The 22,836-nt window shown below is 34.1% G+C and overlaps 1 protein-coding gene across 9 annotated transcripts in view; it reads right to left on the bottom strand.

Annotated features, from left to right (window-relative positions):
- dock3 (dedicator of cytokinesis 3) overlaps positions 1–22,836 on the bottom strand; it is a 226,945-nt gene that overhangs the window by 50,386 nt on the left and 153,723 nt on the right. For all 9 annotated transcript variants that reach the window (XR_007932311.1, XM_051910294.1, XM_051910298.1 and 6 more), the window contains 4 exons: positions 14,656–14,737; positions 14,472–14,532; positions 10,256–10,403; positions 3,447–3,535 (listed from right to left, as the gene is read on the bottom strand). Coding sequence is in view for 8 of the 9 variants with exons in the window: in XM_051910294.1 (XP_051766254.1) it covers positions 3,447–3,535; positions 10,256–10,403; positions 14,472–14,532; positions 14,656–14,737 (380 nt within the window). In the remaining variant the exon portion in view is untranslated. The remainder of the gene's footprint in view (positions 1–3,446; positions 3,536–10,255; positions 10,404–14,471; positions 14,533–14,655; positions 14,738–22,836) is intronic.

The raw sequence follows: 22,836 nt of genomic DNA, 5'->3' as shown, positions 1-22,836 counted from the left end.
AATTATCCTTGTGATTACGTTAGTGTTTATTTAGTAAAATGGGCCCTTGTTTCAAAGAACGTACCAGAGAGATTGTGTCTCTTATGTTACAATTTTGTTCAGGTCTCTATGCCGACTGCCAGTAACTGCTACAATTCAATTCAATCAAGACATTGTTTTGGGTCTACAATGCCGCTAATGACCTGGCTCCCCGCTACCTTCAATCCTTCATTAAATCGTACACACCAGCCCGCCTGCTGCAATCAGTCATTCTGATTGCCTGGCTCCTGTCAGTTCCCAATTGGAAGGGTTTCTGTTCATCCAGGTCCAGAAATTTTTCTAGGCCTTCCCCTCAATGGTGGAATAAACTCTCAATTAGGACAGCTAACACACCAATTACCATTGAACGATACCTCAAGTCACACATCTACGATACTCATTTCCCCTAGGACTTCCCCTAGGACTAGGGCTACATTCACCCTAATCCACATACAAAACACATCTTTTTCTCTCTGTTTTGGCCTTCCATCCACACTGAGATGTCATTTTTGTCTTGGGAAAATTGAGGTTTTTTGAAGATGTTCTCCCAAGTGGATACATTTGAAAATGGAGAAAATAGAGGTATTTGAATACTATGATAGATATCTAAGTTTATACTGTTTATTTCATTGATATGCTTAAACTACAGTGCTCAGCGTAAATGAGTACATCCCCTTTGAAAAGTAACATTTTAAACAATATCTCAATGAACACAGAAGCAATTTCCAAAATGTTGACAAGACTAAGCTTTATATAACATCAGTTTAACTTATAACATGAAAGTGAGGTTAATAATATAACTTAGAATACACATTTTTCAGTTTTACTCAAATTAGGGTGATGCAAAAATGAGTACACCGCAAAACAAAAACTACTACATCTAGTACTTTGTATGGCCTCCATGATTTCTAATGACAGCACCAAGTCTTCTAGACATGGAATGAACAAGTTGGTGACATTTTGCAACATCTATCTTTTTCCATTCTTCAAGAATAACCTCTTTTAGAGACTGGATGCTGGATGGAGAGTGATGCTCAACTTGTCTCTTCAGAATTCCCCATATGTGTTCGATTGGGTTCAGATCAAGAGCCACTGAATCACTTTCACCCTGTTCTTCTTCAGAAATCCAACAGTGACCTTAGATGTGTGATCATTGTCATGTTGGAAAAGTGCACCAAGGGCACGGAGTGATGGTAGCATCTTTTCTTTCAGTATAGAGCAGTACATCTGTGAATTCATGATGCCATCAATGAAATGCAGCTCCCCGACACCAGCAGCACTCATGCAGCCCCACATAAGGACACTGCCACCACCATGTTTCACTGTAGGCACCATGCATTTTTCTTTGTATTCCTCACCTTTGCGACGCCATACAGTTTTGAAGCCATCAGTTCCAAAAACATTTATCTTGGTCTCATCACTCCAGAGTATAGAGTCCCAGTAGTCTTCATCTTTGTCAGCATGGGCCCTAGAAAACTCTAGGCGGGCTTTTTTGTGCCTGGGCTTTAGGAGAGGCTTCTTTCGTGGACGGCACCCATGCATGCCATTCCTCTGCAGTGTACGCCGTATTCAGTCACGGGAAATAGTCACCCCAGTTTGGCTTTCTACTTCTTTAGATAACTGCAGTGAACTTGCATGCTGATTTTCTTCAACACTTCTCATCAGAAGACGCTCCTGTCGAGGTGTTAACTTCCGTGGACGACCTGGACGTCTCTGTGAGATGGTTGCAGTTGCATCTTTTTTAAATTTTCGTACCACATTGCTACAGAATTCTGACTGATAAGTAAAGCTTTGCTGATCTTCTTGTAGCCTTCACCTTTCTGGTGTAAAGAAATTATTTTCTTTCTCAGGTCTTGTGACATTTCTCTTCCATGTGGTGCCATTGCTGAGAGCATGAAATGGGAAGGGGTCTTAACACCCTTTTATAGTCGACTGTCTGCTGGACACCTGTGTAATGAATAATTAGACTCACCTGTGGTTTAATTCTTGTTAAATTAGACATCTGTAGTCTAAAATTTAGCTTTGCTCCAGAGACTTTCAGTGGGGTGTACTCATTTTTGCATCACCCTAATTTGAGTAAAACTGAAAATTTTGTTCTCTAAGTTATATTATTAAGCTTACTTTCATGTTATAAGTTAAACAGATGTTATATAAAACTTAGTCTTGTCAGCATGAAATGGTTTTTGTATTCATTGAGATATTGTTTAAAATGTTACTTTTCAAAAGGGGTGTACTCATTTACACTGTGTACTATATGTTCAAATTTACTCGCAATTGTTGTCGTGTGGCAAAACATGAGGGCAATTGCGTTTTAGAGCATAGACTGAATGCCAATTGAGTGTGATCTGGACGCCTGGATATTTTGCTAATAAAACAATCAAGCCAGAAAAAATAGCATGATAACTTTATAATTTCTGGTCTATCTGTATCGTCTCAGTGAGCTTTTATTACATGATTTTAGCATTTTCTGACATTTCAGTGTGGATGGGAAACTTTTGTAAAGCGATTAAACGCTAGTATGGATGGAGAGCATACTAGCATAACCTATTTCACCTATTTCAAATGTATCAGGATTAATGTGGACGTAGCTTTAAGGTCTGTTCACACCAAGGACGAAAATTATAACGATAACAATAAAGACATAGTTTTAAAAACATTCTAAATATAAAAGAATAGCAACACAGAGTCCCCAACACAACTATAACGATAACGGCACAGAAAAACAATGTCGTTGGAATTACTTTTAGAAAGTTTTTTTTTTTTTCCAGCTGATGAACGATAAAAAACATTGACAGCCAATCATAATCCATCCACCTTTAAAGAGCTCGAGCATTTAAAGCAGCAGACGACAAAGCTACAGTGTGCGCTTAGAATAAACAAAGATACCGTTCGCTGGTGTAGTTATCATTATAGTTATTTTTATAGTTATAGTTATCGTTATTGGTGTGAATGAGCTTTTAGACTGGCCTTACTTTGTTTGCTCATGCAGCTCATTTTATTAAGGGTTTTAGGGACCTGATCTAGTTATTCAATATCATTTTGGACTCTTTTATCATTTCACAGATGTTCTGTTTGTTTTTTTGGAGGCTTAAGCTTTACATGTGACTTGTATTCTTAGTTACCAGGCATTGTAATGACTACTTTCACATTTTATTCTATGTTCTTTTAGGTATGATAGCACCTACTGAGAACATAAATGGACTTTAACATCATACTTTGCTTTATTACAGCAGAATTACAGAGAATTAGGGGCAAATCATACACATTCCTATAGTGATTTCAGCAACATAAGCGAAACATTAACTACAACAGTAAAGCAGGATAACAGACATGCTTTTTGCAAGGACTGTTCAGTTTCAGTGAAGCTAAACGTTTCTCATCTGATAACACTTAAATCAAGTGTACGACCGTTTTCGAAGTGCACTTACCGTAGTTAGTGCTGGGGGCGGTGTATTTGGTGCTGGACTTGCGGATAATGTTCTCATGAATCTGGTACCACTCATTTTCATTATTACACCTGTGAAAAAGAGAAGGACGAGGACAATCCATTAAAGCAAGAAAAATATGTTGTCGTATTGGTGAAGCAGGTGGAATCAGTTGGTGCATCCCAATTCATTCCCAATTGGTGCTGCAAGTAGTGTGTTCACACTGAAAATTCCAAAAAGAAAAAGTACACTTTAAATACCCCGATGATGCACTAAATTAACAGAAAAAAGTGTGGAATGTTGGACACTATATGCACTTAACTGTTGCAGCTTTAATTATGCATTGGAGGGGGAGGGGCTATCAGACTCTGATGTTAAATGACAAAATAACCTTATAAAATTCACACACTATTCAAGTACATAGTGTATAAGTGCATAGTGTATAGTGTGTCATCTGGAATGCAACTAGTGCATGAGTATTCTGGTGATTCCTAGATTCTTGGAGTCACAAATGTAATTTGTCAGTATATATGTAACTACTGTGGGCCCTATCATATACCCGGTGCAATGCGGCACCAGGCGCATGTGTTTTTTGCTAGGTTCACCATTTTCACGTCCAGCACCATGTTGTTTAAATAGCAAATGCATTTGCGCCCATTTGTGCACCCATGGGCGTGCTGGTCTGAAAACTAGGTGTTTTCAGGCGCATTGTTGGCGCATTGCTATTTTGAGGCAACTGAAATAGACTGCATCACTGACCAACTGAAACCTGGTCTAAAGTCAATGGCGCAATATTTGTTTTTTTATTTAAAGAGTACGCCTATATGCGGGTGCACAATGCGCGTACACTCTGCTTATTACACACACACAGGGACGCACATTAGCACACAAACATGCCAAATATTAAAAATAAAGGGATTACAATGTAAAAGATTATTATTGTGTGCATAAAGATAAAAATGCTTTGGTGAAATCCGACTTGTCCAGTAGATGGTCTGCTCGCACGCTTTAACCTCGCGCACGAGCAGATCCATTTCCTAGAGAAGCGTTCAGTTTTTCCGCTTGCAAATTCCGTCATGTAAATACCAAGTCCACCATGGCGCGAGCGCAACAGGCTTTTAAGGGAATGGGAGATGACACTCCGATTGGTTTATTGCACATTACGCACAAAACACACCCATTACTTATTAAGAGAATAGAGACAACCCTTTTAGACCGACCATTTTTCCCGTTCTTAAACTAGCAAAAGTGGATTCGGACACACCCAAAGTGCACTTGCAGCGTGCGTTTTAGACCATGCGCTTAGATCGTTAAAATAGGGCCCTGTATGTTAATGTGACGTATTTCTGAGTAGAACAGGATTTTCACTGAGAAAAAAAAAAAATTCATTGTGGGACTCCATCTTTTGTACTGCGAAAAGTTGCCGTTACTTTTCAGAATGACACATGATCAGGAATGTGACAAATGTGCCTTGAATTTTCAGTCATGAAATCTATTTTAAATAATAAAAAAGACAACAACTTAAAATTTAGCAGTTTATTAGATATTTTAGATATTGTTCTATGTCTAGGTTATTAAACATAATAAAAATAGGCAATCAATAATATAATTAATTTAAAAAGTTTTGTCCACTTTTTTTTTTTTTTGTACTAGAATTAGATTAGAATATATAAGATGATCAGCTTAGTTTTTAATGAATTTGTCCCTGGTGCTATAATCATTTAATAATAAAATAAAATAAAATATAAAATAAAATAGACATCCATAAAATTTACAAAATTTGTAATAATGTTAAGATGTTGAGATGTAACAGTAGGTACCATCAACTTAGTATGTAAGTTAGTGGTTTGTAAGTCAGAAAAATCAGTAATTTTTGAGAATGACCCTGGTGCTATAAAAGTTTAGGTTGTATCCAGTGTCTTTTTCTATAGAAAAGGGGGATATCTTTGACTTTGAGAGTAGAATAACCTACAATCAAGACAATTAACTCCAACTGGCACAGCTGCATTAGCATTTGCATGCGACATTTGTCAATTGCCACTTTGAACGATAGGATGGCGAGTGAAAGAACCACGCAGTCAAGTACAGCCAAGTGTTGAGAGTCATCACACAATGAAGCAAACACGACACTCTACTGCTTAAAAGTAGAGAAGTGTGGAGCTCCCAGGAGAGAGAACAGAGCCATATGCTACGTTCCAGCATCAGAAGCTGCTAAATCGCTGTGGGCTATCTGATGGAGCTTCGAGAACAGCAGTTTCTGGCCTGAGGGGAAGTGATATCATTAATGCCTGATCTAGAAGTGGCTAAACCCGCCGTGGCAGCTGAAAAGGGACTTCCGTGCTATGCTAATGCTAGGGTTTGTGGTGGCATAGCGGGCAGATGCTTTGTGGGAACTCCCACAGAGTCCATCTGGTTGGCTGTCATGGCGACTGGCTCCAAGGGCGTCAAGGGTGATTCTGGTCTGTTGCTCGCAGGGTCACAACGGCATTACACCAACACAGGCTGTTTGATGGAAAGTGCTACGTTCCAGAACATGAAGGGATATCTCATGCAAATCTGATCGGCTCAACTATTAGCCTGGTTTGCTGTAGCGTTACGAACCCAGCAGTCAACCACTAGATGTCCCCAGAAACAAACACAGCCTGAACAAGCATTTCCATGATGAGACCATCACAAACATACATACAATCTATCTATCTATCTATCTATCTATTGCTAAAAAAAACCCAATCCAATAATCCAATAATGAAAATTATGCATTATATTAGCACATTTTATAAATACAATACAATAATTACTAGAAAGAATCCTTGAATCTCATCTCATTCAAAAAGCTCTCACCCCCCGCGCACAATGGACGATTAATATGTTTTATTGATGGAGAACAGCCAGAGGTTCATCATGACATTGCAACTAATGCATCCCCACAGCACCAAGAGAAACAGCCTGTGAAAAGCACAGATTCTTCACTTCAATGTTACTACATTTCTCACAGTTTCACAGACACTGATGGCTTAATATCACATGATTGCTTGTCATTTTGATTGCTGGGGAATCCAAACAAATCTTGGCCCTTTTTCCCATCTTTCTCCACACATACACCTTTATTTTTTTTCTTCCTTGATTTCTCTTTCTTTTACCAGTTCTGTCAGTTCCCCAGCCAATAAAACAGAGGAGGCTTTCTGCATGGTTGCACACAGAGGTAATGAAAGTCTGTGATGGAGATAGCTAGAGGACACAACCACGTGTCACCGTCCACAGGGGAAGGGTTTCAGAGAGAGCTTCACAGCAGAAATAATGTATGATGTATCTTTTCTGTAATAAACAACAGCAAATGTAGGCTGCAGCTATTGTTACTAATTATTAACTATAGCAAATGTAATTAAAAATGTAGCCAGTTATTAGCTTCTTTCCAAAAAAAAAAAAAAAAATAGTATGCTGCCTACATTGACAGCTACCATCTAAGACAGCATACTAACTGAAATGGAACCTCACAACTGACTGAATTGGAACATTCACAATTAATTCCAATAGAGTGTGAGGTTAGCATGTTGCTATGCTAATAGCGCAATACTCTAGTAAGCATAACAATACACAGCGCATATAAATATTGGATGAAATATAAAATATAAAAGCATACTATCTGAAATGGAACTTCATGAGTGACTGAATTAGAATGTTCACAAATCATTCCAATAAATTATGATGTTAGCACGTTGCTACGCTAATAGCGTAATACTCTAGTTAGCATAATACACAGTGCATTGGATGAAATACAAAATATAAAAGCATTCTATCAAATGAAACCTCATGAGAGACTGAATTAGAACGTTCCCAATTTGTTCCAATACAGTTTCATGTTAGTATGTTGCTATGCTAATAGCACAACAATTTAGTGAGCATAACAAAACAGCACATACATATTGGATGAAATATAAAATACAAATACCGTGTACCTATATTGAATGAAACAAGTATAGTTTGGCATTTTTCTTGAACTGTCCACTAACTTTGATGATTTCTTTCTTTTAAATGTGACTACCTTATGAAAAAGCCTCAATGACATAAGCATGCCTATGACGCTTTAAAATGCTGTTCGAGGTAGGCAGCATCTTTTGGAACAGAGCTGTTCTGGCATGCAAATCTTACATCATTTATCAAAATGCAATGACAAATCTGAGTTTGATAAAACATCCTGTCAGTCATGAAGCAAATATGTTCCTCTGATCCGTACACTGCATAGTGTACATCAATTTTACATGAATTTGTGTTTACAATGTTCAGCTTTGCAAATCTCAAATGGTGGAGGCTACAATAATTCTCAGTTCTATTTGGAACAGAGAAGTTAATATATTCCTGAGTGGTTTTAATCCATCAGCGCTCAAGTGTTTTGTCAAGACTGTAGATTTAATAAGACGAGCGTGCGATTTTTCATTCATTGTTTAATATGCAGTTGTGCTCAAAATTATTCATACCCTTGGTAAATATGACCAAAGAAGGCTGTGAAAATAAATCTTGATACTTTTGATCTTTTATTTAAAAAATGTACAAAAATCTAACCTTTCATTGGAGAATAAGAATTTTAAATGTTTTTTTTTGTTTTTTTTTCACTAATACACATTGCTCACAATTAATCATATCCTTTTATTCAATACTTTTTGCAACCTCCTTTTGCCAAGGTAACAGCTCTGAGTCTTCATCTATAATGCCTGATGAGTTTGGAGAACACCTGACAAGATATCAGGGACCATTCCTCCATACAGAATCACGCCAGACCCTTCACATTACCAGCTCCATGTTGGTGCTTCTCATCATTTTTGTGTTGATTTTGATGTTTGTTTTGGATCATTGTCCTGATAGATGATCCAACCACGGCCCATTATATGATTTTTAGCAGGGACAGTCAGGTTTTGATTTTTTATCTGTTTGTATTTGATAGAATCCATGTTACCATGTATCTGAACAAGTTGTCCAGGATCTCTGGCAGAAAATTAGGCACAACATTAAAGATACAGCAGTACATTTTATTTTACACATGGGGTACTTTTTTTTATCCCTGTGCGCACTAAACCCATCTTGAGTGTTTGCTGCCAAAAAGCTTTTTTTTTTTTCATCTGAGCATAGATCCCATACCATTTGAAGTTCCAGTAGTGTCAGTTACTTTTCAAATGTTATATGGTCAAGATGGTTTTAGTGCAAACAGGGATAAAAAAAGGGGCCTAATTTTCTGCCGGAGGTCCTGGCCATCTTGTTCAGATTCTATCAAATACCAACAGATAAAAATCAAAACCTGACTGTCCCTGCTAGAGTCATATAATGGACCAAGGTTGGATCTTCCAACAGGACAATGATCCAAAAACAAACATGGGTCACTGAGCACAAAACCAAATTTCTGCCATGGCCATCCCAGTCCCCTGACCTGAACCCTATAGAAAATTAAAGAGGAGAAGTACCAACATGGACCTGAGAATGTAAAGGGACTGGAGAGATTCTGTATGGAGGAATGATCTCTGATTTTGTGTCATGTGTTCTCCAAACTCATCAGGCATTATAGGAGAAGACTCTTCTCCTATAATTATTTTGGAAAAAAAGGCTGCAGAAAGTATTGAATAAAAGGGTATGATTAATTGTGAGCAATGTGTATTAGAGAAAAGCTTTTATTTCATAATCCCCCCCCCCCCCCTTAAAATTCTTATTCTCCAATGAAAGGTTATATTTTTGTACATTTCTAAAATAAAAGATCAAAAGGATTAATAATGCAGATTTATTTGCACAGCCTTTTTTGGCCATATTTACCAAGGGTATGAATAATAGCTTGTTTGCAATCACGTGATTCTGATGATGCGCGGAATTCAGATGGAGGGCAGGAAGTGAAAAGCAGAATGGACGAGATGGAGGAAAGTCCTAAATGTACTGGTTTAAACACTATTACATATACGTATAAACAGAAAATCACAACATATGTTGGACTTGATTCTTACATTATAAAGAGGAGCAATTGTTCAATCAAGTTTTTCCCTTAAGTATGAGACTTAAGGCGTGATTTCCCCTTACCTGTTGGAATGTCTATATTATACGTCTATATAACTTAAGGGTGTTGCATATAAAGTCTTTGATATAGTGTTTCACGGCAGCGATGCAGGTTTTGCCGTTATAAAATTCTATTGTTGCCATGGACACGTTATTTGTTAATACAGATAGGGTATGTTACGTATGTAATTTGATCAATGTTTATGTGAATAAAGGCTTAAATTAAAATGTTTATCATATAAAGCGGCCGATCATGTCTCGTTAGAAGACTTGGATTGAACCTGCTCGCTCCGTGTAAAACTTGAGGTGAAGTTTTCTATAGAAAATTACACTTAAGGTACTTTATGCAACCGGGCATGGACGTACTTCTACTCCAGAAAACATGAAAAACTATGGAGGCATGCTACTTTTTTTGTTAGTGGTTGCATATGCAAGTTGTAATATGCACTCTTTCCTGCATTTTTCAGTCAATTTCTTGCATTTTTCCCCCTGATGAACAACAACTCTTTGTACATGATAAAAGCTCCTTGTGGTTTCTTGGTTTGATCAATTACAGCAATCATAAAAAACGCAAAACATAGGCATTTCATAGTGCTTCCTTATGTAGAAAATCACTTCCTGCACTCCATCTGCATTTCGCACCACCCCGTGACGTCAAGTGAACACAACCTATTTTGAGCACAACTGTAGCTCATAATAAAGGTAGTTCCCCAGTCTTTCTTTTCGATTTAATTGCTAAATCAATCAGATAAATGGCTCTAAAGTGCTTAGAAGAGACTTACGTGTAAACTTTGAGCACAAAGTCTTTCTCCTCTTTGAGTTCAGAGATGGTTTGGAGGACGTCGCTCATGGCTAGGACTGCACATCCATATGGCCGGCGGTACTGGACGTGAGGGGGTCCTTTCTTTGAGTCGTTTAACAGCATCCGGCCTGAACAAAAATGCGTTATACATTGCTGTCAGAAATGTACATCCTACCATCTGCATGAACTACACAAATTTTGTTCAGTAGACAATTTACATTTCAAATGACAATTACAAATGTCTTAAAATGTATATTTTTTAGTTATCTTTTTCGCATATCAGACAGTCATCGCTACCAATTAGATTCAAAATGTTTAATGCAAGAAGTCAAATAGATTTAAAAAATAGTTGAAAAAAAATAAATAAATAAATATATATATATATTTTTTTTAAATAAGGCTATTTATTATGGTTAATGTATAAAAATCTAGTTAAGTATAACAATAAAATAATAAATCATGTTTAATTTGACAAGTTATTCAGAATTAGTTTAAAATTTTTTATTTCATACTGACATTTAATAATTTTATATGCACCAATATAACAATACATATTAATAAACAGTGATATTTACATATATTTATTACTAAAACATGAAAAATGTCACACAACTGTTTATTTAACTAACTGTTTATTTAACTAATGTTTAAAAATCTAGTTAAACATAACAATAAAATAATAAATCACTTTTAATTTTACATATGAATTATTCAGAACTTATTCAGAAAATAACATTACTTTCATAAGGCTATTTAATAATTTTTATTAGGGTTGTCAAAATTAACGTGATTATTTTTTTCAGATTAATTGCAACTTTTTCATATTTAACGCAAAATTCGTTTTTTCCTGGCATTCTTTTCTAGTGTTACATTATACGATGAATGTGGAGTTCATTAGAGAAAACAGGATGTGTGTCAGATCCGATTCATGTGCATCAGGTCTTAAAGTGACAGGAGCCTAATAAACCTACTGATGTCATTAATGTTAATCAAAGAACAAAAGAAAAAATCACTCACTGCTCTTGGCTAAATCACTTTTGTACCTTTAATAAGGATTAATCTATATTCAATTTATAATTTATGCAGTGAAGACTGAGCAGTGTTTATTAACTGCACAGATGCATAAATTATTCAAGTTTACCTGTTAGACCTACCTGAAAATCTTAAAGCGCTGTTTACAAGGTTACAGTCAAAAACAACAAAAACTACGATCTTTTAACACAATTAATCATTAAAAGATCGTGATCTCGATTCAGACACCCAAGCAATCTTATTTCTAAATGACAACGATTCCGCTATGTCTATTTCCATGGTTGTTTGAAGCTGGATTTATACTTTCGCCTGACGCCGCATTGTGACACGTCAAGTATAAATCACTCTTCACGTCGCACGCGTCAGCGGAGCGTGAGCAGCACGTATTTTGATGCCCATGTTAATGAATGAGAGGGTCGGCCATCACGCTTCCAATGTGAACACTCTTATTCATTGATATGGGCAGCGAAAACACGCGCTGCTCACGCTCCGCTTACGGTTGTGACGTGAAACAGGCTTTAAACCAAATACTTTAGGGACTTTGGTTAACCTTTTAAAGTATGCTAATCGCACTGCAACATTCAAATCTGCGTTCACACTGCCGCTGATCCAGGAACTCCGGAGAGAGCAGCTGCCATGTAAATGTACAGTATGAAGCAGCTTCACAAACAGTCTTTTCAACCACACATTATCATTATTTATGTGTTACTAACATTTAAACAACAGGGGACAAATGTGTACTGGGATAAAAGTTCAGTTTGGGTATGAACAAAACTGACATCTATATGTTAGCGATCAAAATCACCTTTTTGAAAGTGTTTTTTGTTTGTTTGTTTTGTTTTACACTTGTGTGTATTGTATCGCTTATCTCATTATGCCAGGAGGTGGCGAAAATAGATTGTTTAAAAAAAGTGTTTGTCATTGAATCATCCTTTAAATTCATCCAATAATGAAACAAGTATTTATGAATGAGTCACAGACTGAAGCAATGAACATTTTGTCAGAACCTCTAGTAAATTACATGTTATGTTTAGTTGTCTAATGTTTTTTCTTCAGAATCGTGGGAGAATCGCAATCTCCATTTTAAACAAAAAAATCGTGATTCTCAATTTATCGAGAATCGTGCAGCTCTAACCAAAACAATAACGTTTTTGTGCATTTTGGCAGGGTAGGTAAATATCTGAACCAGTCTCACTGGGCCAGTAGAAAAAACCTTTAGCGATGAGCCCTGATATATTAAAGGCACAGCTAAATGTGACATTTATTAAAATGGGTTTATGTGAAGATTTTTTTTTTAAGTTCATTTAAATTAAAAGTTGTTATATTTTTTAAAGACTATTAAATGTTAAAAATAGTGGCTTTCAATTATACTGTAATGTTGAATGGTTATAATTAACGGCTAAAATTGAGGGGGAAAAACCATATAGAGACATCAGTATCAGCACTGGTATCAGTGATACTGGCCTTCATTCATAGTGCTTAGTAAAAAGATGCCATTAAACAAATATTTCAAATATACTGTATTTATATTGTTTCTACATTATTTTGGAGATTCAATGTGGAAGTTTTAGAATATAAATATAAAAAAAAATATTAAAAACTGTAATGTTAGGTGCGATTAATTGTGATTAATTACAGAAAAATGTGTGATTTGCTTTTCTTTTTTTTTTTTTTTAAATCGATTAACACATTTAACACACCCACCCGTCCTGCCCCAAACCTATGTAGTTAACACAATATTGTCTGTTTTAGATCAATTTTGCATACAAAAATATTACCTATAAAGCCAGAGCAGTTGTGCACCTCAACACACAGCTGTGTTTCCTTTCTGAATAAATCCATGTTTTGAATAAATCGGGTGAACCAATGATTCAATAGCCCATTTATAAAAAGAGCCATTTATTACTTCATTCCTAAATGAATCAGCTGTTTGAATGAATTGAATAAATGTACGACTAAATGACTTGCTTATTAAGACATTTACCGCCAGCTACTGGCAGTTTTAGTTGTTATTTAGAGTATCATTTCATTCATTAAAAAAAAAAAAAATCCATAACAATAAAAAACACTAAAAGGAGAGTTTACCTAAAAATGAAAATTTTGTCATCATTTACTCACCCTCATTGTTTCAAACCTGCATAACTTTTTCTTTTGCAGGACATATATTTTTGAAGAATGTTGGTAACCATATGGTTTTGGTTACCATTGACTTCCATTGTGTGAAAAAAATAAAAAATAAAAATAATAATAATAATAATAAAAATACTGAGACACTTGTCAAATTATTTTCTAAATGATGACAGTAAATGATGCCAGAATTTTCCTTTTTGGGTGAACTATCCCATTAATACCCATTTAAAATGCATGGCATTATTTATGCAATTGTAACTGCAGTATAATAAACTGTCTGTAAATATATCTAAATACCAATTCAGAAAAAAAAAAAAAAAAAAACATGGCTGTTGTTCAGGACCTAAAAGTTTATATGTAAATTTAATGTGCGCTTAATTTGAGACTAAATTTGCTATTAATTAGATGTATTAATAGGCACATCATGTAATTAATTAGATAAAAAAATGTAATCGCTTGACAGCCCTAATTATAACAAACTGTGATATTTACATCTATATATTTTGTGGCCTTTATTTTTTAAGGCTATTTAATAATTGTTATATGTGTCAATATAATAATACATTTTTCATTTTCACTTTTTTTTTTTTTTTATACAAATGAATCATCAAATTGATTTATTAATTGAAATGGACAGAAATCGAATCACATTTACTACTCTCATAATTTTGCAAAACTAATTCAAACCAATTTCAAACACTTTCACTCCTAATCATGATAATATGTAAAGATAACTCACAAATGAGGTTAAAATGGCCATTCAGTGTCATTTCCATTTTGAGACTGTTCTCTGAGAGCAGCAGGAAGTTGTGTCTCATTTGGGGGGGAGGTTGAATGGACTGTTCGAGCCAACCGTCCCTTTTTAAAATGGAATGAAACTTGCAATGCCACACTTATGTAACTACTCTAGAGATGCGATTGCTGGCAGAAATGCAATGCCTTGTGGCAACTCAAGCACATTTGGCTCCAAATGAAGGAAATGGATTGAGGAAGAGACAGAAAGGGAAGGACGCTAAATGAGACGGGACACTCACCCGTCCTGATGACCTGGGACACAATGTACAGATCTCTCTTCATGTCCTTGTTGCTTAGGTCCTGTGAGAAAATAAGAGAAGAAATTCAGCATCTTTTTTTCAAAAGTTAGTACCTATTTTCATATGAAATAACATATTATTTAGCCATAGCAATATCAATGCTGTTTATTAAATGTGTTCCTACCGTAAAGAGTGCGCAGAGGCGGTCAACCTTCTCTGGGTTTTTTGGGCCACCATTTTTGTTGAGTCTCACCATAAACTTTTCACTGGAGAAATAAAAAGAAAAAGTGGATTCTAGAAAAGTTCACATGAGTAAGTTGTCATTTAAAACGTTCATCATATGGGCAAGTAAATATAGCTAAATACAATGGATCTGAACTGGTTTTGCGTCAGACCCAGATTTTACTCAGGACATCTTTTTTTTTTTTTTTTTTTTTTTTTTACACGACAACAATGTACTAAAAACTGAAAAGTTTTTCCTTCGCATTTTTCGCGTACAGATGACAAGGTTGTCAAAATGATCCCCATTCACACAGATCTGTGAAAACTATTAAAAACGCTGTATTATTCATGCCAGGCCAGTAGTTGGCAATGTCACTTTGTAAAGAAACACTATAGACTATAGAGTGAACACGTAATACATGTGCGCATGACATCACTGTTTTCACAAATTTGCATTTTTATTGTTTACATGGAGACAATAACAGTATCATTTTCAAAAACTTGCACTTTGAAACCTGTTTTCAAACATTTGCAACGTACATGCATGTGTGTGTATTTATATATATACAGTACATGCACAGTACACACACATATACTATGTAAATAAACTTTTATTTTGGATGCGATTAATCGCTTGACAGCACTAAAACTAACTAAAACTAAATCTTAAATAAAAATAAATTAAATAAAAAAAAACTAAAGCGCATAACGAATTGACTAAAAATTAAACTAAAATTAACACGAAAACTAAAAATATAAAATTAAAAGCTAATTCAAAATATTAACTTTCGGGCTTTCCGTGCTTTCACTGTTATACGGTAGGAGGCGCTGTGACATCTTCTGAAAGAGTACAGACTCTCTGGATTAAAACACAGGTGAAAAAGAAGCAGAAACAAGAGATAGCATATGTCAAATAACGCGATCATCAACATTAAACAGCATGTAAATCAAAACTGCCTAACGTTACCGAATTAAATGTCGACCCAGGAAGAGCTATAGGACTGTGCAAGCTTTGGAGGTGTTGATAGACTCGATCTATTCCATCTATGTTTTGATCATTGTTCTGAATCTGATCCAGACGTAGTCTTTAACAAAAACACGATTTTCTCAGCTTTTTGCTCAAAATGTGGCTTTTTTAATGAAACTTACCCACATTCAAGTGTTGATAAAAAAAAGGAAAAAAAAGAGAATGCAATAAGCTAATAAAACAGTTTTTGTTTGTTTGTTTGTTTGTTTAAAAGCAGAGGGTCTGTTCTTTCTTTTGATATACTGCAAGTTCAGATATTCATACAACAAAATATTCTGGGGGCCATGACATTTTTGTGAAAACTATCAAAAATGCTGACGCTGGCTGGCAACTTTTTTTAAAAACGCTGGTGGGGAAAGAGTTAATAAAACTAAAATAAAAACTAAAAAATGCCACTAACGTACACTAATGTGTAAAAAACACTTTTATTTAATCAAAAATAAATATTATAAAAATTAGTGACAAATGAATAGCAGTACTTAAAACTTAAATTCATGCTAAAAAGTGTATAACAAAATAAAAATAAATAAATAAATAATACACAAATAACACTGGTTATTTAATTAATTTTTAAAAGGCTAGTTAAATATAACAACACAATAATAAATATCCTTTAATTTGACAAATATATAAATTATTCAAAACTGTTTATTTAATTAATGATATAGAATATAAATATGCGATTATAAAAAATAAGTAATTAAATCACTTTACAAACTGACAAATAAATAGACATTTTTAATACTGCTTATTTAATTTATGTTTATAAATGTAGCTAAATATAACAAGAAATACATAGTTTTAAATGTAACATTTAAATTGCTTTTACCAAAAAAAAAAAAAAAAAAAAAAAAAAACATTAGAAAGTTCACACATGAACTTTTAACTGTATTTAAATCTAGTTAATCTATAAAATAATTTGAAATATGTCTATTTAATCACATTACTTTTTATTTTTGAATTAATAGTGATAATTGACTCCATTTTATTTTATTTTATTAGAAACTTAATAACAGTTGACAGGACTATTAAATATTTTTTCACAAACAAATTAAATATTTTAATATAAAGGAGCACTTGTGGCTCCTTATGGCAATACATATGTATTTAATATCAATTTAAGAAGCGGACCCTTCTGAATTATTCCGGACCCCGTACAGGGAAGATGTGGGAATACACTGAGAAAGTTAATAAAGTGAGTTTCCAGTGGATGAAGTGAATTGACTGTGCTGTAATCAGATCATAGGAAACAGAGCTGCACACTTCCTGCCTGCTCTGATAGAGCATAATGGAGTCTGTGGCACCAGAGAGACGGTTACGAATACTGTACTGGCATACCACCACAATTGTATGACAGGTGCTGCCTAGGTATTTCCCGAAGGACAGATGCCACTTTTTTGTCATTTCTGAGGGACAAAACCGACTCTCAGATGAACAGAATTATGAGAAGCCAATCAGTGACTCTGTACTGGCAAAACAAGTGGCAAAACATTATGATTATAGGTGGTTAACCTATTCTGTCTATCTATCTATCTATCTATCTATCTATCTATCCATCTATCCATCCATCCATCCATCCATCTATTTTAATTTAATACAATAATTAATAAATAATTTCAATAATTTTATGTATTTTAATTAAATCAAATAAAATCAAATAAAGTGGTTTATTTGCATTTACTTTTGAATGAATAAATTGATCATTATATATGTATATTTTCAGAATTATATTAAATTAGATAGTTTATTTACATTTTTATTTTTGAATTAATAAATTGCTAGTTTTTTTTTTTTTTTTTTAATTAGGGACACTTTAATTGTATTCATAACTACTCTAATAATTCATTTATAAATAAATACATATTTATTTATTTTTTATTAAATAATATACAATCAAACAAAGTGGTTTATTTATTTTTTAATAAACAAATTGATAATTAGTTCCTTGATTTTATGGAAAAGAGCATGAACATTATGCAAAGTATCTCTTTTTGTATAATGATTGAATGAATTTACATTTTTATTTCTAAATGAATAAATCTATAATTAATTTCTTCATTTTAAGAAAAAAAAAAAAAAAAGCACAAACATTCAGCAAACTAACTCCTCTTATGTTCCATGTAAGCAAGCAAGACGAATTGGATTTTGAACAACACAAGGGTGAGTAAATAATTGCAGAATTTTCATTTTTGGGTGAACTAATTCTTTAAGCATTCTACATATCAAATAAACATTTTGTGTTTATTTGATGTTGAACTGTTCATCTATTCTCCATGCAGTGAAATACTGAAATGCTGGCAATGGCATCATTGGAAAATAAAGTTAAGCCCTAATGACTGTCTGAGTGCCAGCAAACTCTGAAATGTTATTTTTGAGATCTTAATTAGATATTAATTCATGATTTCAAGCCAGTTCTCCTTGCTGAGAATTCTCCACTTGCCACATCCGATCCACAGGAACCAGTCCTCATGCATATCAAATACACAGCATCAAGATGAAAACTCAGATCAAAATATCTCTATGCTACTTCTGCTGTTGGCACGAGTATTAAGTCTTCGGTTTTTTGGTCATGATACAGGCTTTGTGAAGGAACATGTATTTTTGTCATGCACAAACAAATGTGTGGAATATATTCGCTGTATATTCTACAACGTGTTTTAGTGCAGAGATTGCGGGTTGTAAACGATCACTGATATGTCTGTCAAGCACATGCATGCAGTTAAATTAGACTATAGTCTAAGGCTCGAGTTCAGTCAGTGAGTCCATGCTGAACTACAGAGCTGAAACAATAGTGGAAACCACGTAAAATTGCAGTGACAACTTCAGTGACCCTATTATAATGGGTGTTGATGCATTGCTCGCTTTCCATGTATAATTTATTCAAAATTTGAATAGTTGTTTTGTTTTTCATGCAGCTAAAAGGACCAATGTGAAATTTAGGCATTGGAATTACTGATGTAGAAAACAGCAATAAATGAATTCAGGAACACAGTCTCAGTTTGTTTTGGATGTCTAGCCAGATGAACTATACAACAATTATTTAAATAAATACAAGTTTTACAACCAAAGATTACATATTGTATAATTGTATTTTTTTTATTATTTTTAATGTATTTTAATATTGTAATAATTTCACATTTAATCTCCAAATTAATGTAGAAACAACATAAAAACAGTATATTTGAAATATTTGATCTAACAGGTAGGAAATATATATAAATTGAATAAAGTTATCAAACACTTTTATCATAAATTTTAAATTAAATATAGATTAATCCTTACTAAAGCTACAAAAGTGATTCAGTCAAGAGCAGTGAGTGATTTTCTGTTTTTTTTTTTTTTGTTCTTTGAATAACATTAATGACAGGCAGCAGCAGGTTTATTGGCTGCTGTCACTTTAAGACCTGACGCACATGACGCGGATCTGACACACATCCGATGTCCTCAATTCTTTAAGTTCATTTAACACTTTTTAACTCATTTAAGTCAAGTGTTGGGCACGTTACTCAAAAATTTAATTTATTACTTTATTACTAGTTATTCCTTTCAAAAGTAGTATTATTACTGTATCTTCTAGTGTTGTCAAAAGTGTTGTTACCAAGTTGGTACTGAAATTTTAAAAATGTGACACTTTGAGTGCTGTTGAGCGGATTCGTAAACACCTCTGATTGGCCATTGTGTTCACGCGCTCATCAGATATGTCTGTGATTGGCTTCAATGATCACTGCTTCAAAAACATGTTGTAAATAGACATCAATGAAGCTCTTCACCGAGTGCTTACACAGATACACACGGCAGTGTTTGAAAGCAGGCGTCTATCAGCACACCGGTCCACTGATAGACGCCTGCTTTCAAACACTCCCACTTTCACATTCAAACCCTTCCGTGTGCTTTCAAACGCTACCGTGCGTTGATCACTGTAGCCAATCACAGACATAATGTTGAGTGCATGAACACAATAGCCAATCAGAGGTGTTTACAAATCCGCTCAACAGCGCTCAAAGTTTCAGTACCGACTTGGTATCAAAGTCGGTACTTTTGACAACACTAGTATCTTCCCCATAAAATTCTTCTAAAATGTTACTAACAACATATTTCTGCCTTATCATTTGAATAAAATCCACATTTGATCACAGTCAGAAGTTATTACAAACACTCAATGGTGATTGAGAGTAACTTTTAAGTAAAAGTGTTGTATTAATCTCCTTAATTGTCATGTGTAGCTTGAAGCTATTTTAGCTATAATTTATCTGTTACCCATATACGATTATATTTCATTATATCACATAAGTTCGTAAGAAAATGTTTTGTTTTAGAAACAGATTTTTAATTATAGTAATATAATTTATTTCAGGATCAGAGGGATGTGGGTGGGCAAGCCATGTAATGCCAGACTAAAGTAATGCCAAAACTTACACAACAGTGTTCATATCATCTTTTCTCCTGACAAAATCAATGTAATGGCAATATTTCCATCCGCTGAATGTAAGCTTTTCCATATTCCAAGCTTGCCTACTGCACTGGTGACTTCATGTGCCTGTGCAAGTTGTGAAAATTATGAAAATAAATCTAGGAATTATTGGATTGTTGGATTTCAAATCAGTAGGGGTTAAAGGAACACTCCACTTTTTTTCAAAATAGGCTCATTTTCCAACTCCCCTAGAGTTAAACAGTTGAGTTTTACCGTTTTCGAATCCATTCAGCCGATCTCCAGGTCTGGGCTACCACTTTTAGCATAGCTTAGCATAGTTCATTGAATCTGATTAGACCGTTAGCATCTCGCTCAAAAATGACCAAAGGGTTTCGATATTTTTCCTATTTAAAACTTGACTCTTCTGTAGTTACATCGTGTACTAAGACCGACGGAAAATGAAAAGTTGTGATTTTCTAGGCCGATATGGCTAGGAACTATACTCTCATTCCGGCGTAATAATCAAGGAACTTTGCTGCCGTATCATGGGTGCAGCAGGCGCAATGATATTGCGCATGTCTCTCACAAATGTCTCCATGGTTGCAAGCAAGGGGTCACAGGCGCTGCGTAATATCATTGTGGTAGTGGTACCGCCAGACCCGGAGATCGGCTGAATGGATTCGAAAACGGTAAAACTCAACTGTTTAACTCTAGGGGAGTTGGAAAATGAGCCTATTTTCAAAAAAAGTGGAGTGTTTCTTTAAGGCATCAAAAATAACTAAGTAATGAGCTGTTTTATGGATGGTAACTGTAATATTATTACTGAAATCTTATTAGTAATTAGTTACACTACTTGTTACTGCAAAACGTAATATTATATTATATTATTAAACCTTGCTAATCAGTTGTTTATGGAATCATGTGCAATCATGCAAGAGAACATATTTGACACAGATGTGAATTTCTGATCTCACATGTCCATTATGTGTGTATGTGCACATAAATGAACGCGACTGCACATTCCAGCACATGCTTCACATGTTCACATTGACTCATCAGTTCCCTGTGCGTCCGCCTGAGGGAACGGCTCTGCCGAGAACAACCAATCATGTCGCTGGAAGGCGCCAACCCACTTCCCCGATGGAGACGGTATTGTCCTCTGGCAGCAGTGACAAGTATTCATTAAAATCTTCCAACATCAGCAGCGCTATTATTTCCCAGCTTTGTCCCATTCAAATGACTCTGCTGCGATTGTTCAAATCCTATTGTGTAGCGATCGCTCGCTCATGCCGCACACGGTAATAACACATTTAGTGTCTTGAGTGTCTAAAGGCTGACAGGCTTTCAGGTTTGCCGTATGATCTTCATAACGTAAAGAAACATGTTCAGAGAGTGCATTTGGGTTAAAAAAAAAGACAAGGGCTTCTGAACATGAAATGAACTTCTGGGGATTGTTGGCATAATGCAATTAACAAGATCAAATATTAAAGGCACCTTCAAAGCTGAATAATTAATCTGAGTTTGAATAGAGACAAGCAGCTGTCATGCATTTTAATCAATCACGAAAAGAACATAATGGCAATAATAATGGCAGATCCTGACTGGCAGCACTTATTTTGAAACAAAGAATTGGTAGTGTTTTGATGGAAAACTTGTGTCGCTTCCAAACTAAAGGTTTCGATGTTGACCCAAAAGATCAGTTTGCATGAAACCTTTCGTCTAAATGCATATCAAGGAACCAAGTCAGTTTGGAAACAGAGTCCAGTGCATTCCTGCAACACTGAAAGCATCAACAGATCAGAGAAACCAACATACCTGGACATGAAACCTTTTATTAAAATTAGAGTCGCATAATTTAATTGTATTTATTTGAATATATAAAAATAAACATACTGTTATCTATATTAAGCAGAACTTGAAGTTGTTTTTTATGAAAAAAAAAGTAACAGTAAATGTTACAAGTTTGTTAAAGACTTGCTGATGCGCAAGAATTACTAATTACTAATTCCACAATTACTAATATAGTTTTCTTTTTTTAAAATAATAATAAAAAAAATAACAACATATAATAACGATGATGTTAATTTTATAATTATTATTTGTTTGAAAACAACAACAACAACAACCACAACAACACATCGACATCGTCATCATTATTGTTGTTAAATAAATAAATAATACTTTTCTAAAAATGTAATTAATGGTGGTATGAATTGTTTTAACAATATAATAATAATAATAATAATAATAATATTTATTATTATAACAATATTTTATTTTAAATATTATTTTATTATTTTATTTTATTTTTAATATTTTATTATATTTTACAATTTTAATATATTTAATAATGATGAAAATAACAACAATGTGCTTTATTTTATTTGTATTACAAAATATTTTATTACATATATTTAATTATTTTTATTCTATTTTCAATATTTCATTATATTTTATTATTATTTTCCTTCTAAAGGACAAAAATAGGACAAAAAAGGACAAAAATAATTCTATAATTATTATTTGTTGTTTTTAACAACAACAACAACAATATGGAGGGCCAAATTACTTAATATTAAATCATTAAATAAAAGCTGAAATATTTAAATAAATTATTAAATACATAATTAAGTTGTTAATAATTTTTTTTTAAATATTATTATTATTGTTATAATAATAATAATAATAATAATACTTTTCTACTG

The sequence above is a fragment of the Ctenopharyngodon idella genome, chromosome 10 (genome assembly GCF_019924925.1).
Source record: "Ctenopharyngodon idella isolate HZGC_01 chromosome 10, HZGC01, whole genome shotgun sequence".
NCBI classification, from domain to species: Eukaryota; Metazoa; Chordata; class Actinopteri; order Cypriniformes; family Xenocyprididae; genus Ctenopharyngodon; species Ctenopharyngodon idella.
Note: the sequence above shows the minus strand (reverse complement) of the source record. Positions and strands in the feature narration are given on the sequence as shown.